At 40.9% G+C, this 18,610-nt stretch overlaps 1 protein-coding gene across 3 annotated transcripts in view; it reads right to left on the reverse strand.

Moving 5' to 3' along the window:
• The window catches only part of KIZ (kizuna centrosomal protein), a 93,651-nt gene that overhangs the window by 69,524 nt on the left and 5,517 nt on the right, over positions 1-18,610 (reverse strand). For all 3 annotated transcript variants that reach the window (XM_034764031.1, XM_034764030.1, XM_034764029.1), the window contains exons 2-3: positions 8,316-8,378; positions 4,001-4,160 (exon numbers count right to left, since the gene is read on the reverse strand). In XM_034764031.1, the coding sequence (XP_034619922.1) occupies positions 4,001-4,160; positions 8,316-8,378 (223 nt within the window). The remainder of the gene's footprint in view (positions 1-4,000; positions 4,161-8,315; positions 8,379-18,610) is intronic.

Genomic DNA, 18,610 nt, shown 5'->3' on the forward strand with positions numbered 1-18,610 from the left:
TCATAAAATATTGACCAGACTGGTAATTATGATGATGATGCATTATTACAGCCTCAGTAGATTATAGAATCATAGGACCTTTCAAAGCCCCTTCAAGTCATCTAGTCCACTCCCCTGGACTCATGGCAGGACTAAGTATTATCTTCTAGACCATCCCTGACTGGTATTTGTCTAACCTGCTCTTAAAAATCACCAATGATAGAGATTCCACAACCTCCCTAGGCAATTTATTCCAGTGCTTAACCACTCTGATAGTTAGGAAGTTTTCCTAATGGCGAACCTAAACCTCCCTTGCTGCAATTTAAGCCCATTGCTTCTTGTCCTATCCTAAGAGGTTAAGAAGAACAATTTTTCTACCTCCTCCCTGTAACAACCTTTTATGTACTTTAAAACTGTTATGTCCCCTCTCAGTCTTCTCTTTTCCAGACTAAACACACACAGTTTTTTCAATCTTCCCTCAAAAGTCATGTTTTTTAGGCCTTTAATCATTTTTGTTGCTCTTCTCTGGACTCTCTCCAATTTGTCCACATCCTTCCTGAAATGTGGCACCCAGAACTGGACAATGCTCCAGTTGAGACTTAATTAGAGCGGAAGAATTACTTCTCGTGTCTTACTTACAACACTCCTGCTAATACATCTCAAAATGGTGTTCACTTATTTTGCAACAGTGTTACACTCTTGACTCATATTTACCTTGTGGTCCACTATGACCCCCAGATCCCTTTCCACAGTACTCCTTCCTAGGCAGTCATTTCCCATTCTGTATGTGTGCAACTGATTATTCCTTCCTAAGTTGAGTACGTTGTGTTTATCCTTATTGAATTTTATCCTATTTACTTCAGACCATTTCTCCAGTTTGTCCAGATCATTTTGAATTATAACCCTATCCTCCAAAGCACTTCCAACCCCTCCCATCTTGGTATCATCCGTAAACTTTATAAGTGTACTCTCTATGCCATCATCTAAATCACTGATGAAGATACTGAACAGAACGGATCCCTGCAGGACCCCACCTGTAATACCCTTCCAGCGTGACTGTGAACCACTGATAACTACCCTCTGGGAACAGTTTTCCAACCAGTTATGCACCCACCTTATAGTAGTTCCATCTAGGTTGCATTTCCCTAGTTTTTTTATAAGAAGGTCATGCAAGACAGTATCAAAAGCTTTAGTAAAGTCAAGATATAGCACGTCTACTGCTCTTTCCCCCCCCCCACTCCACAAGGCTTGTTACCCTGTCAAAGAAAGCTATCAGGTTGGTTTGACAAGATTTGTTCTTGACAAATTCATGCTGACTGTTACTTGTCACCTTATTATCTTCTAGATGTTCGCAAATTGATTGCTTAATAATTTGCTCCATTATCTTTCCGGGTTTAAAATTTAAGATGACTGGTCTGTAATTCCCTGGGTTGTCCTTATTTCCTTTTTTATAGATTGGCACTCTATTCGCCCTTTTCCAGTCTTCTGGAATCTCTCCCATCTTCCATGACTTTTCAAAGATAATCGCTAATGGCTCAGATATCTCCTCAGATGTCACATAAGTATTGCTTAATAAATCAACTAAAATTAAAGTAGTACTATTTCTTATCAAAGATAGTTATTAGATTTCAGCTTTTCCAAATTGCTCAGGAGTGGGTATTAAGACAATATGTTAGAAACAGCACCGATCAATATACCTAAAGAGCAAGGATTTTTACTTCCATTGGCTCATTTAGTGTAGATCTGGAAGTATTTCAGTTGCAAAGTTACCATTTTTAAAAACTAAATACCCTCCATTATATATACACAGTTAAAAACTTCTTTCTGTCTGCATGTGCGGTATGTTATTTACAGTTCTGATCCATTTCATTACAAACATTTCGTTAAGATAAAAACAGAAATATTCATTCATTTACTTTACTGTAAGGCATAAGATGGATCATTGCTATTTTACTAAGAGCAATGCAATCTTAATAATCATTCAACCTATACAAAGAGCAAATATTAAAAATAAACAATTACAATAAAAAATTAGGGAGAGGAAAAAAAGGAACCCCACCACAACTACATACACCCAAACCAATTGGACTACATAGGAAAAAGTAAAAATCTACTTGAGTTTGTGAATGGAGGAGATTGGCAGCCAAGTGGATTCATCAAATTTTTATTTAAATGTGAAAAAAAATTATGGAGATTCTGGGGCTTACGTACAACTGATCTTTCTTTCTCAGAGTTCTCATGAAGTGAGTATTACACATTATTTTTATTCCTACAAGCATAAAGTTTTTTCATTACCATAAAAACTTTAGGGTCAGAGGAGTTGTATGTCCATTACCTTCCATAATAAGTTACTGATGACCAAAATGACACAGCTTTGGGGCATCATGTAAGCCAGCAACCAATAATGCAGATAGTAATGAAATCAAAAGCAGAACAGGTTTAAGCGCTAGTTTCATAATCTCCTTCATACTAAGAAAATGTCTCTTTATAAAACTGGCATAATTTGGTTACATTACATTCAGTGAGATCACCAATGAGTTCTTTTGCGTAATCAGGGCTGCAAACATAGCTGGTAAGGGGTCTGACTGGGGAGAGAGGCTGGGAGATATCATATTTCTTTTTGATTCTACATGAAACAGCCACCACAGATGAGATTAAAAAGTATAAATTCTACAATTTTCTGGTTCCACTTAATCTGGACATTTGATGCTAAAATGTTCTTATTAGTTCACTTTCCATCTATACTCAAAGTACATGAGGTAAAGCATCCCACGGGGCTATTTCCCTACATTTATCACCCCAATAGCAAAGTTTATAGTTCTCATCAACTTTGGAAAAGTGTGGTTTCTTCTGAATCACATTTCTCTGTTGCAGTGCCTGCCATCAAAATGTTAGCACAGAACTGTCTTTTAATGAAAAAATTATGGCATTATAACCAACAAGAATGAAGCATGCAAATAAATTGCAGAGCTAATCTGAGGTCACAATTAATCTTGTCACTAAACAATTAACTGGTGATAAATCAGCAGCAGTAAAGAAAGGCAGGAGAAGGCTGAACCATGTCTAACATAACAGCCTCATCAGTCAATTAAGGCTGGGTCCACACTACAGACCTGTACTGGTATAACTACATCGCTCAGGGGCATGAAAAATCCACATTCCTGAGCAATGTAGTTATATCAAGCTAATCCCCTGTGTAGACAGAACTATGTCAATGGGAGCGTCTCCCATCAACATAGCTACTGCCTCTCAGGGAGGTGAATTAACTACACCGGTGGGAGAAGCTTTTCTGTCAGCGTAGTAGCATCTTCACTAAAGCAGCGCAGCTGCACCGACGTAGAGCTGTACGTGAAGACAAGCCCTTAAAACTCTTCAGATGGCATCAGCAGAGGCAATAGAGAAAAGTCAGAGGAAAAGTGATGAGCAAAGCAGGACAACACCAATTATGGCCAGCCTAGGATGGTCTTCCAGCTGGTTTCATGACGTTTTTAATTTTGCGATGTCAAATGTAATGATGTTTTGTTACAAAAGTGGAAAAACATCTAGTGAAAAATTAAAAATCTGATAAAGAAATCATTAGGAAAATTTTGCATAACCTTCCCAATGTTCCGATTTAACTGATCATAGAACAGCAGCATCTACTTGGCTAATAGTTGGCCTGATAACATTGAACTACAGTATTATTGCAAACACATGGGGCAATCCTGCAAGGTGCAGCGCATCCTCAATTCCTCCTTGCTTCCAAGGGATTTGAGAGCACTTGGCACCTCACCAGAGAAACTCAGCACTTCACAGAACTAAACCCACAATCTATAATGAAGCATTACTAACTACTCATTTGTCTAGAAGGTCACATCAGCTCATTTCAGTTTTCCCTACTCCCAAAGAGACCAATATTAAGCATTGCAAAAATATGTTACTAGGATTCACTGACATCTGAAATCTTGAGTTGCATAACAAAGTCAATCTAGTTTCCCCTATATTATTACAACTGTTGTTATGGTATTTAAACAAGTATTACCTTCAATTTCTGAAGTGCCTCTGAACTTGTAAAAGTCCTAATATGAGCTTCGACACGATCAAACTCCTTTAAAAAGTCTTGGTTTCGCAACACAGCATTTTTTTGTCGTTCACATATTTCTTTCAAGTATTTTTTGAGTTTTATGAAGTTTATTTTCGCTCTAAGGGGGGAAAATAACACTTTTTATGATGTAAAATGAAATCAGACATAACAATTTGAATCAGTTTATTTATGGGAGACAGATTTTTAAAAAATGCTAGTACAGTATTCAGTATTACTCTTTTTCTCCTAAAAGACTAAGTATAGATCTGAGCAATTTATTCAAGGCTACATTGTCAATAATAAGATGCTACACCTAAATAACTTAGATTTAAATTTGATTTTAAAATAGCATTCAAAAAGGACACAAAAATTAGTGGATTAACAAATTTTCCAAAAAAATCCACTATCTTTTCAGACTTCATACACTAAATTTCTAATTCCAGCCATCTTATATTAGTTCATATTAAAAATGAGCGTGTTTGTTTTGTTGAATGATTGTCATACAGACAGAAACGTGAAAAGTCTTCCAAACTGCCAGCATTCTCAGAGAAATTCCAACTCATCTAAATTCATATCAGATAAAAAAAGAGAAACAGACAGTCAGTGGGAGTGAATAACTCAGTATATTGATTTCCCCCACCTTTTCAAACATTTATTTTCCAGGATATGAGCCCTATTCAGACAAAATACATACAGCATCATGGGAAAGCTATCTGCTCTCTCCTGGAGAGAAGGATGGGTTTCTTAGGGCCAGACAGACTTTTTAAAAACAAGAAGTCCTAGACTGACTGTCCATAAGCCATGGGAGATCCCATCCCTGTATTGGAGCATCAGGGTACATATTGAACATATTCTCTACTCATCCATCATCATTCTCATGAGCTTGGTGACATAAAGGATAGTCATGCTCGGTTTCTTTCCCAGAATTTTCTATGTCCTGAGGGGTGTCTCCTATTTCTATTCCTCAAACTTATTTTAAGAAATTCAATATTTTCAGAACATTCCTAGGTAATAAACCTAGACTGACTCTGAACAAATTACAGCTCCCCCCTATCTCTGAGAGAATTTTGTTTTCCCAACTTGGAAAACTATATCTCCTTTTTGTTAAGCCAGACATCTTTGTGGCTGTTAGATTTGACCCCACAGACCCCACCTTGGGTTCAGATTGAATGAGAATTAATATACACTCTCCCAATTAACATCATTGTGGGATCAAATTATTATAGATTTGATGGCTCCAGAGCTCCCACAATCACAGCTGTGAGGCAAGCTTGGTCAAACCTGACTAGAAAATTCTGCTTCTATTCCTACAGAGGCGGAGCAATCCTAGCTTTAAAATCAGTGGCAAAACCTTCATCTGGATGGACAGAACCCGGAATTTTTATTATTTTGGAGGAAACTTCCTAGATTTATTCAGCCACGGTAACCTTTTACTATTTTTGGCCCAAAAATCTCTGCCAAAGATTGATCATTTAAGTTGCTTGGAACAGAGATTTGGATACACAACTATCTCTGTCCATTGGAATACAACTGCATCTAATGTTAAAAAAGCACCTACAGTATAGACCTGAGTTTACAGCTTATTCACCAAAAGACACTTTCTTGAATATACTGGTCCCCACATAGGCTAATGGTAATGGGCCTCAAAATGTTGACCACTGTTGGAAATGTAACTCCCTTGGTTCTACATTAGCGCATATATTTTGGGAGTGCCCTCTATCAAGAATTTCTGGTCTGAGGTCAGGCAAAGGAGCAATTTCATATTTGATGCTAAGTTGGAGTTCTCCCCCTTAAGTTTCATTCTTGGAAATATTCCTGATACCTGAAGTTTACCTGGTAACAAGGCAGCCTGGTTCCAACGTGCAACTTTAGTTTCTAAAAAATTATTCCTGGAAAAATGGAAATGTCAATCCCCACAAATATTAATGCCAGGCTTAGTGAAATCACTGACCTTGCAGCTAACAAATGACTAGCATTCTGCAGCAAGGGAAAGCCCAAAAAATTCAAAGCAATTTGAGCTGTTTTTTTTATAAGTCTATGATTAAAGTAGACCCTGAAGATAGATATGCCGCTTCCCTTCCCTTTATCCAAACCCTGTTTATTTACTTTGTGTATTCTGATGAGTCTGATATTTTGGTATATGTGTTGTATTTGGAAAAACTAATTAAAATTATATATATTTTTAAAAGGACAGTCATGCTGGGTAGACTCTTATGGCTTCAACTTTGGGAAGGCAAAGAGAGGGTCAAATTAGCATTACATGTTTGTCCGACAAGGAAGTGCCCCATTGGAACAGAACCACCAGGGATGCTTGTGGAGCAACTGCAGAAGGCAATTTTAGCCGAGTAGAACACTGTTTCTTAGAGCTCAAAACTGTCTATATGTAATATCATTTATTTCAGAATGCACAGTGATGGTTTAATTCTTCCTTCTTGGTGATTCAATTTCACTTTGTATATACAGAGCATTTCAACAGCATTTCAATCCCTTATATGTTATCTTTCAGAACTGATTTGATACATTTCACCATTAAAAACTATTTTACTTACACATGTTTTTTTCTCTACTTTAATTATTTTACTACTAGAAAAAGTTACATGAAAACTGGACGATATTTTCTATATTTTTCAGTTGCCACATATTAGACCATTTTTCGGGTTGTAATTTGTAAAGTTAGTCTTCGAGGATGTATATTCTGGATCAGAGGAGTATATAAGTTATTAGATCTCTCATGACGTTTTCCAAAAATACAGTTCTACATACATGTGTTTTCAGAAGAGACTGAAGAAGAAAGATTCTTCATTTGTATTATATGAGGCATCACAGCAAGGACTGTCTTTCTATATGTTTGTACAGAGCCTACCTAGCACTGTGGAATCCTAAGTCTGACCAGAGCTTCTTGGTGATACCAGAATACAAATCATAAATAACACTTGCCAGCAGTCTCAATTTGGCTAAAAGAGAGGCCGGTTTTTGCCTCCTGTCCAGGCTCCCCTTTACTGCCTACGACTGCTGGAAGTAGGAAAAAGAAAAGTTTTGTGAATACTACAGGGTAGTTTTTCCTGTAGTTGTCACTGATGCTTTGACTCCTCCGCTCCCAGCTCTGTGCTTCTCTTATCACAGCATGCTCATTCCCACTTGTGACTATGCAAGCTGTAGAAGAGGTGTTTCATCGAAATAAAATTTTATCCTCACCATTAATATATTTCCTGGGTGGCTGTGGTTTTGGGGGTTTTTTAATTTCGGTTATTTAAAAGTCAAGTACAAGAAGATATCAGCAGGGACTGGCACCGCCTTGTGCAAAGCCTCAGTTAGAACATCATGGCTCAGTCCAGGGCCTGGGCAACAATGGCTTAAATCCCATCAACAAGAAAAAAAAGGCAGAGTCAACAAACGTAATAGAACTGAGTCAAAAGGCCTTTGGCCCTCAGCGCTTCCATCCCTTGTACTTCAGGAGGTTATAAATCTCTCAGTCTGATAGAGTTGCTACTCCCTTGAAGTCTCAAGCTATTCTACTCTTTCCTTTCCTCTTCCTCCCTCTTAATACTTGGGCTTGCCCTCATTAGCTAAAGCAGCTGAGGGTGTATCTCTCCATAACTAACATTTCTCACAACTGAGCCAGGGCAGGGCTGGTCTTGCAGTCTGTGTTTTGTGGGGGATTTATAGACCCCATCATACCAGCACACACTTTTTAGTTTCTAGTCCTGGCAGTATCTACTGGAGAAAGAATATTCTCTTGTTGATGTCCATGGGTTAATTATATTTACTTTAATGGGATTCATTCACATGCATCATGGAAAGAAGTTGAATTCTGAAAAGCTGAACGTGTCTATTTGCTCAGGGACAGTTTCTGTTTGTTTTTATGGGACATGTAAAATATCATCCTTTTTTTAAGTTATCATAAAAGGCTACACTTTATGCCCAGGGTGGTAAACTTCCATGACAATTGTCTGAAGCTTCCTCATATGAATTAGATCACCAAGGTTTTGCAGAAAGTCAGTCTAACGAAGTCATACACAAAGTTTCAGTAATAATACAGAGTAAGGAGAATATGGTTACATTTCATTAGACACTCAAGGCATTTTTCATCAACTGTTTCTACTACTGTAACAAACAGACATTTAATAAGCTCTTATATTATATTGAACATGTGACTATTAAATTCTTTTAAAAACTGACAAACTTTACAATGATATTTCAAAAGCATTTAGTGATCTCTACATTGTCCTAATGAAAATAAAATAATGCCTAAGTAGAATTTTAATAGGCTTACATGTATGTATCAGATTTGCTGTACTCAAACAGTTTTCTTTCCAATTCCAGCCTCTTTGTTTCACTAAAGAAAAAAAGGGAAATACAGAATGATCAAAATGTACAACTTAAGCTGCCAAAGAGTAACGAAAACACAGTATAAATTCTTTGGGGCAGAGACCAGCCTTTTTATTACGTGTTTATACAGTGCTAAGAACAGAGGCCCATGATGCAGCTGGACCTTAAACTGTCCGCAAAACAGCTTTCCCTTGAGAATAAAGAGTGAATCCTGGGCAATGCTCTCCAGGCACATTAACAGTTAAATAGGTACGCTTCTTTGTTTCTAGCTCATAGCAGTGGAAAATTTACTCACGTTTTATTTCTTCATAAGAAACAAATCAACCAATCATAGGACACTGTTGGGTCTACCAGCTACATTACCCTCCTGAAGTCAGAGCCCCACAGGAGGGCTTCCAAAACTGGTGACTGGACAAACAATACTGAAGTCCTTGAGAGATGCCAAATCCATTGCACTAAAAGCCTGGTCATCAGGACTCAACTTTGTATACACGGTCCACATGGAGGTTTCCCGTACACTGAAAGTGGTGCTCTAAAGTCAACTGAGCATGGGAACCTACTCTACGTGTCGACCTAGCCTTCGGTATAAAGACACCTTGACGGCCATCCTGAAAGCATGCAAGATAGACATTAGAGCCTGAAAGCTTGTTGCACTGGACAGACCCAGATAGAGAGATTTGTGCCATGAGGGCATGTCCACGTTTGAGGAGCGGCATGAGAGGTCTCTGAAGGAGAAGAGAGCTCATTGTAAGGACATCGCCTCAAACCCTCCCCCAACAACGAGTACACTTGCAAGACATGCAACCACATTTGCAAATCCAGGATTGGACTTGCTTTCCAGGTGAGAAGCCATAAAAACAAATAAACCCAGAACTCAAGTCAACACGACCTAAACACTCATCCATCAAAGTGACAGGAGAATCCAACAAACACCACCAACAACTAATGTACCAAAATAAGTGTGATTCAAATACAGAACACAGCAATACCTCTGTGCAACAACTGGGCTTCGAGGAAAATAAACAAATACTTCAAATGATATGAAAGAAACTCTGTAGCTGGTTTATGGACAACCTTAATCAAGAAAAAATAGCATAACAGAAAAAGAGGCCAAAGGGTAAAGATGATGAGCTGATCACACAGCTAAGACTTGTGCATGGAGGGACTGGGTTCATTCCAGGAGCAACCTTGCCATCAGAAACAAGATTCCCCCCCAGACCAGGATACACCAACTCAAAGCAGTTCCTTACCCTGCCATAATAGATGCAAAACTTGCAAATCTCTCTCCACTGCTACAATGATCAATATCCCCCACAACACACCTTTCAAAATCCATGGTTTCAACACATGCCTATCATAACCTGTGGTGTACATCATCTAGTGCAAATGCTTCAGTAACAACTATGTGGGTGAAAGTAGACAATCACTATGCTTCTGAATGAACTCTCTCAGAAAAATGATAAAAGACAAAAATGCCATGTCACCCATGGGTGAACACTGTTCAGAAAGCAATCACTCCATATCTGATCTGGCCACCATCCTCAAAGGAAATCTGCCCAACCCCTACAAAAGACAAGCCTGGAAGCTTAAATTCAAAATTTTGCTAGATACTTAGCTCCGGTCTACACTACAGAATTACTTCGGTATAACTACGTCGCTCAGGGGTGTGAATAATCCACACTCCTAAGCAATGTAGTTATACCAATTTAAGCACTGGTATAGACAGAGTTATGTTGACGGAAGAGGTGGATTAACTTCTGACAGAGGTGGATTAACTAAGCCGGTGGGAGAAGCTCCCTCCCACTGACTTAGAGCATCTTCATTAAAGCACTACGGCTGCACCGATTCAGTAGTTCAAGTGTAGGCCTGCCCTAAAAATCATGGTGTCAAAGACACTGGATTTATCACTCATTATAACAATCTGTAACCCACTAACCCTCCTTTGCCATAGAACTGCAGTGATGTTAGCTGCCCACTTCACCTGGAAAGGTCTCTTGTGACATGAATTAACTCCTTATGCTTAACAATTTGTTCCACCTTGTATTTAGCTGTAACACTCTGAGTACCTTTCCCAGACCTGAAAAAAGAGCTCTGTGTAATCTCAAAAGCTTGTCTCTTTCACCAACACAAGTTGGGCCAACAAAACATATTACCTCACCCACCTGGTCTCTCTAATATCCTGGGACCAACTCGGCTACAACTATACTGCATGAGTAAAAAGTCTAATATAGTGGATGTAGAGGTCTGCAGTGGATTTATATTACTAACCCTGCATCTAGCAAAGAAAGAACTCCAAATTATCTTATGCAACCTCAAAATCTTTTCTGGCTTTAAATATCAAGTCTACAAATTGTTGCAAATAATTACACTCCAGATTTCTGCTGTCATGTTCAAGATTGACAAGTTCAGCCTTGTTTGCTGTAGAAGCTTGGTGAATAGCAACATTTCATGGAGTTCCATCAAACAAAAATGCTTTTTGGGGATCAGATAGTCAATGTCTGGAGTATCATCATCTGGGAAATTCTAAATGGTTAGTGTAAAAACCTAGAGTGGCCTGAAATGTAACTTTGCCTAATAAACTAGGTGCAAACCTGATTCCCTATATATCAGTTGGAGATAGTCGCTTTAGCCCATACCTAGTTTTTTTAAATGCAGGTGGCATCAAACAAACCACTTACTGTGTCTTTTTCTAAGCCACGCCACACTGAGGACACCTTTATTTTCACGTAAAAGACCAAGTCAGTCAGCTTGAGGCTTCCCTTTGGCTCAGACGGTTTGCAGTATGCAGCACTGGCTCTTCACAATAATGTAAAACAGTTTGTTTAATAGGCAAGACTAGCACTCCTGAGCATTCTACCAGTGAGTCCAGGGGAATCATTTTCAAGCCACACAGAATCTTCAGGTTTAGAGAGGAAGGATGATCAAGTGGTTAGGGTGCAAATCTGAGACTTAGGAGACCCAGATTCAACTCCCTGTTCTGACACAAACTTCCTGTGCGACCTTGGGCAAATCACTTAAGGCTTGTCTAGACAAACACTTAGTGCACGGCAAGCTGGGGTGTAAATCTACCCCACTCTAGCCTGCCACATAGTAAGTGTCCATGTGGATGCTGCTGTCGCACACTAAAAAGTTCCCAGATGCACTTTGACCTACCCCATTTTGAAACGGGAGTAAATCAAAGAACACTAGGGAGCTTTTAGTGTGCAGCAACAGGGTCCACATAGACACAGTGTGTGGCAGGCTAGTACAGGGTAGATTTACACCCCCACGTGCTGCAAACTAAGTTTGCGAATAGACAGGCCCTTAAACTCTCTGCCTCAAGTCCCCATCCATAGAACAGGGATAATAGTACTTCCCCTATCTCATGCAGTGTTGTAAGAACAGGCACCTAGAAGATTGTGAGGTTCTCGCATACAACAGTAACGAGTGCCATAGAAATAGGATAGATCGATTTGTTTTACAGTTGCCTATTCTGCCATCCTGATATTGACTAATCAGTGTTTCACAACCAAAGTAGCATCCAAACTTACTAGTGTAGGGCTGCTTGGGGGAGCCAGTTCAGGGAGCATTAAAGTGGAGGACACAAGGCTGCACTGAGCTCCAGCTGAAAAACTAAAATTTCCTGACGCCTCAAAGTTGCAATCTCCTCATACTGCTCTAAAATAAGGCAAAGAACCTTATATTAGGCAAGAAATTGATTAAATTTCAAGATGAAAAGTATGATTTCTCCAGAAGTATGAAAGTTAACACTCTCAGAGAGAGCAGTTGAGACTTGAGAGAGACAATGATTTGCTGAGACTGTATGACTGTTCTACTTCTCAATTCCAGGAAAGTTGTTATTGTCAAAATCTCCTTTAGCAAACTGTTCTTCTGCCTGCATGTGTGAACTGGGACAGCTATATCAAAGCCTGTGCTACAAACCTGCGTAGGTGCGGTGCATGCAAAGATCTGTTAAAATGGAAAGATAATTATTAGGTCTATAGTTTTGAAATCCTGTTGTAGAGGACAATTAAATATTTTCCCATATGCTAAGTACAGCACTTAGCTATAGAAGTTATTTACTTGATTTTTCACACCTCTCATATAAGAAGATTCCACTTCTCACCAACTGTCATGCAAAATTATTTAAGTGTTGAGTAATCACAACATGCTCAGATCTGTACATAATACAGAAGACAGTCCATCCTCCAATGAGCTCACTGTCTTAGACACCAAGGGCTTGAATCTCCACCACCTTGCACCTAGTGTAGCAATTAACACCTGTGCACAGTGACTTACACAAATGGTAACATTTTATATCACGTTATCACAGGTTGACATTACTATACAAGGTGCAGGGCCTAGGAGAACGAGGACCAGACAATACAATCCAAAATATCATCTCATACATTCAACAATAATGTACACTCTTGTACACCGGGGGAGGAGGAGAGGGAGGGCAGGAATCTTCATGCAATTGGTGGATTTTTATTGTATGTTCAAGTCTTAGTGGCTTATTCTTAAAATGTCGCACTAAAAGAATGTGATTTGAGGAGGGATTTAAAGGAGGAGAAGGGAAGTCACTTGGAACTCCTTTCTTCTTCAGCAAAAATAAGATGGGGGGGGAAGAAACATAACCAAGCAGCAGACCCCTTTTACGCACGTATCTTTTTAATACTGTCCCGATATTATGTTTGAACATAACCAACCACTTAAGGGAAGAATGTGAACCACTACAGGATGATGCAAAGCTGTCAGGCCATTTAGGGGCAATATTAACGTTCTTTGAACTTACAGATACAGGGTAAAATTTTCAAAAGCACCTGTTGGGATTTAGGTTCTTAAATCACTGGGGTGCTTTTGAAACTTTTTAGCCTTAATCTAGTGAGAAAAATCCTCAGATTCTAAACATTTTTTTAAAGTGCCACTTAATCACTACAAAATTTTGAAATGGCCAGTGTTCCCATAGGACCTACCTAAAGGTAATGTAACAGAAGCCTTTGCAGCACTGGTGTTAATATCATTGACAATGCTAGTGCAAACACAAAAGTAAACAAACATGCTAATTTAATTTCTGTTAGCCATGGGGAGAAAGGGAGGGAAAGTATGTGCCAACTGGAGAAGGCCCACTGGCTATTCCTCTTTTTAGACATCTTGTTAAAGCAAAACTAGATACGGCTGTTCAGACATATCCTGAGTCTGGCCAAGATATACTTGGCACAGGACCTGGAGTGGAGACAGAAGTGACATTATGCCACCTTTCTGTTCCTGATCCTGGGGAGGGAGTCACTTCAAGTTGCTTTAAATTTACAGCAGCTGGTGACAGCATCTTAAGGGTGGGTGGTTTCAATGGCACAGGATAACCAGCATAAAATTTTCCAGCAACATTCTCTGTAGCAGGCGTGGGGTCAGGGAGAGAATGTAAGAAGCAGATGGCATAGAGCCAGCTCTCCTGGCTTTATGCCACCTGGGGTTTCCACTATGCAAGAGGAATCACCACCTGGCTTTAAGCCAGCTTTCCATCCCTCTTTTCCCCTACAGAGTGATGCTAAGAGGAAGGCACTTGGCCAAGGACTTGGACCATGGCTTTTAATCTTTACATCACTATTGTACTAGAAACAATAGATGTGAAAAATGTAAAGTTGTTAAGATTTTTTTTTTAAGGCTATGATATACTAGCTACAAGTAAATACTGTCACTTAGGTAACAGAGGGGTAGCCGTGTTAGTCTGGATCTGTAAAAAGCGACAGAGTCCTGTGGCACCTTATAGACTATTGGAGCATAAGCTTTTGTGGGTGAATGCGTCTGACGAAGTGGGTATTCACCCATGAAAGCTCATGCTCCAATACATCTGTTAGTCTATAAGGTGCCACAGGACTCTTTGTCGCTTTTTACTGTCACTTAGGTTTTGCATTACCACTAAGATCTTGGACCAGTGGATTTTTTAAATCCAGAAACACTTTCTAATTGAAGCAACTTATTATATCCAGTCTCACTATCCTGCTTTCATGAACATCTACACCATGGGTCTCAAACATGCAGCCTGCTGAGTTATTTGCTGTGGCCCGCCAAGTTCCCTGTCCCCCCAGAGTTATTTCCTGTGGCTGCCAAGCTCCCTTCAGCCACCGTCCTCCCTCCCCCACAGTGCGCCACGTCCCTGCTCCTCTGCCTACCTCCAGGCGCTTCCCACCACCAAACAGCTGTTTGGCGGCGCTTAATGCTTTCCAGGAAGGAGTAGAAGGAGTGGGGAGCTGCGCTCAGGGGAGGAGGTGGAGAAGGGGCAGGGATTTGGGGAAGGGGTGGGAAGAGGCGGGGCCTCATGGAAGGGGTGGAGTGGGGGCAGGGCCGGGGGGGGGGGCTTTTGTATCTGTATATGAAAAGGTGTCAGTGGTGTGGCCCTCGAGCCAATGTACTAGACCTCATGTGGCCCTCGTGGTGATTTGAGTTTGAGATCCCTGATCTACACTGTGGTTAAAAATCTACTCAATTGGATAGCCCTAAAAAGGTTCTTCTACACTATTCATATAAGGAGATATACCTATCTCATAGAACGAGAAGGGACCCTGAAAGGTCATCAAGGCCAGCCCCCTGCCTTCACTAGCAGGACCAAGTACTGATTTTTGCCCCAGATCCCTACATGGTCCCTTCAAGGATTGAACTCAGAACCCTGGGTTTAGTAGGCCAATGCTCAAATGACTGAGCTATCCCTCCCCCCACCCCATGAGTCAGATTTTTAGAGGCTCCCCCTCCAGGCTTTGTAAGCTGGTGCATGGGGACACAGCACCACTCAAGCTTAGCCCAGCCATCCCTCTGTCATGACAGATGGGCCAAATCTGAGTGAGGTATTCAGGTGCCGAAAGATGCAGATAGCTGCTTTTGACAATCCCAGTAGACACCTATCTGCATCTTTAGGAGCCTAAATACCTTTAAAAATCTGGCCCTAGTTGCCTTGGAAATAGTTAGGCCCAGCCCCCCTCCACACAGGGTCAGAATTAGGGTTCAGGTGCTGGGGCAGAGAATGCATATATTTAATGGTGGGAGACACGTTCCCCTGGTGTTATCTGAACCAGTGATCTGCTGGGTCACTCCAATCCTTGACTCTGGGAGACAGCCTTACTCTGCTCTGCAGTGAGAACCCCCACTCCTGGGCTGTTCACGCACAATCTCGGGCATGTAAGCTGCAACTTGGATTGTGCAATCAAATGACACTAGCCAATATCTCTGGTCCCAGGCACAACCCTAGAAACCTCTATCTTGCAGTGTCCAGTTATGCCCACTGGACGCTGCAAGCTTATATGAGTTTGTCAATTTAACAAAGAAATTGATGTGTACCCGGCTTGTTATCCCAAGGGGAGTTTCTGACACACTTCAAACCAAATGCAGTGCTTCAGGTAAAACAAACAAACATTTATTAACTGTAAAGATAGATTTTAAGTGATTATAAGTCAAAGCACAACAAGTCTGATTTGGTCAAATGAAATAAAAACAAAACGCATTCTAAGCTGATCTTAACACTTTCAATGTCCTTACAAACTTAGATGCTTCTCACCACAGGCTGGCTGGTTGCCCTTCAGCCAGGCTCTCCCCTTTGATCAGCACTTCAGTCGCTTGGTGTGGTGTCTGTAGATGTAGGTGGAAGAGAGAGAGGAAGAGCATGGCAAACGTCTCTCCCTTTTATCGTTTTCTTTCTTCTCTCTTGGCTTTGCGTCCAACAGACGCTTTTGTTGCTGCCTAGGCCAGCATCCTTTGTTCCTGTGAGGCTGGGATGGGTTTGTCCCCTACCTGCCTTGATGAGGTGTGAACTGCCCCTCTGCTCTTAGAGAGTTTTTGCCTGGGCTTATTTTTAAACCATGAAGATACATTTTCAGAGACTCAATTATATATGAAATTACAACCTATAACTATAACATTACTGTAACAACAATTACTATAACATCACTATAACAACAATGCTCAGTGCATCATGAGCCTTCTGAAGACACCCAACATGACAAACTTTGCATTGGATACCACACAATCATTTTACAAGGATGAACATGGGGGTGCTGGATGTTCCCCGAGGTACAGAGTGTCACAGTGGGTCACAAAAAGACAAAAATGCAGTTGGTGGATTGCCTTAGTAAAAAGTTTGGGAACCTCTGGCATAGACAGCAGCAATATAAACTTCCCAACAGTGCTCCAACAATGTGACTCTGTGCTCTCAAGGGACCGTTTTTGTTCAGACTCCATGATCTCTCTTCAAATTGCCAAAACCACCTGCTAATTATTGTCAATTGTAGTGGTGTTTCCTGCAATGCACACACTTGTCCAGTAGGTAACTGAGACTATCAATTCATTTCACACAGATTGAGGTATTACTAAAGGCCAAACTTTTTGAAAGTGACTAGTTATTTGGGGTGCCTCAACCAGAAATACCTTAAAGAATCCTGATTTTCAGCATCTCCTGAAAATCATGCCCTTTTAAAGTGTGTCATGCTGTGACCCAAAAACCGAGGGCACCTAAAATCACTATTTTTTTTTTTTTTTAATTTAGGCTGTAATTATAATAACTTACGTTACGGAAGCACGCATATATATATGGCCCTTTAAACATGTGTGTGTCCTCAAAGTGTTGGTTTCTATTTTTGTTTGTTTAAAGAAAGAACTGTCATGCATTGCATCCCCTTCCTGTCAGTTCTTTCTCTGCTTCCACAGTGGTGTACCATTTTGAAAATAGGGCCAAGTCAAAGTGCCACTTCACCTGAAAAGCTCAGAATATCAGCAACAGATCAGCAGCTGTTATAGATGTTATTCACAATACCAGCCTACACATCACAAAAGTGGGGTGTTAAAAAAGCTAAATAATTAAGAAGTTTAAAGCAACAAAGAGTCCTGTGGCACCTTAAAGACTAACAGATGTATTGGAGCATAAGCTTTCGTGGGTGAATACGTCATGCGTCTGACGAAGTGGGTATTCACCCATGAACGCTTATGCTCCAATACATCTGTTAGTCTTTGGTGCCACAGGACTCTTTGTTGCTTTTTTACAGATCCAGACTAACACGGCTACCCCTCTGATACTTAAGAAATTTAACAATCTGTATACGTACTTCACACTCAACAGCAAAAATATAACTGCTCGAAATGAAATAATAAAACAAAAGGAATTGGCAGAAGTATCATCTTTTGAGACATTTAAAAGCAACTTAGGCCAAAATGTAGTTCTGTTTAAAAAACAAAGTTTTAAACACTCTTAATAATAGAAGTGGTTTAATGACTCTCCCCCCCCGCCCCAATTTTTCAAATGAGGTCTTTTTAAGTTTGCATTCAGATGTTCTCCTGCTGCATGTGCAACAAACACCGTGGCACTGTGCTAGGTTACCAAATACAGGAACATTACTTAGTGCAGTAGCCATCAGACTTTTTTGTAGACTCTCACTTACTCAGAGATCCCTTCTTAGGCCCTGGCTCGGAAACTTGCTTGGTGTCTATGCAGTATCCAACTGACTTCTGTGAGGCCCCCACTACCAAAGGAGTCCACCCACACAGAACAAGCTGCCGGGGCCAAAGACATCACCTTCCTGAACTCTCAGTCCCAAATCTGCACTGTCCACCGAATAACCAGTTCTTAGTTACATAAATGCATAACACTGGGACAGTATTAAGACAACATGAACATTAAGTGGTTTTACAACAGCGGCTTGGTTATGATCGATTTAGTCTCTATGTTGTTTATTTCCATTCCCTGGACTTCCTATTTATTAGGGCCAGCTTTGGGGTATGAGTGTAGGAGGAGGGAAGTCAGATGGATAGGAGGAGCTAGAGGTCTACAACAGTGTGTGAGGCAGACTGACAAATAGAGGCTGGAGGTTGGGAGGTGAACAGGGTGCCCGGGGAGGGACAGACAGAGAGGGAAGTTGGGGGGGAAGGGGTCAGACAGAACAGCAAAAACATGCAATTGATGGTGACAGAGAAACAGACAGATGAGGAACCTGGGGAAGGAAGGACAGAGACAATGGGGGCACAGGAAGACGGGACAGGTAGGGGAGGCTGGGGAAGGACGGACAGACAGACTACGGGGGCACAGGAAGACAGGGCGGGCGGGGGGGCGGGGGGAGGGCAGGACAGACAGACAGACAGACGACGGGGGCACAGGAAGACAGGGCAGGCAGAGGGGGCGCTGGGGAAGGACAGACAGACAACAGGGGCACAGCAAGACAGGGCAGGCAGAGGGGAGACTGAGGAAGGACAGACAGACGATGGGGGCACAGGAAGACGGGG

This window comes from Trachemys scripta, chromosome 3, assembly GCF_013100865.1.
Source record: "Trachemys scripta elegans isolate TJP31775 chromosome 3, CAS_Tse_1.0, whole genome shotgun sequence".
NCBI lineage: Eukaryota > Metazoa > Chordata > Testudines > Emydidae > Trachemys > Trachemys scripta.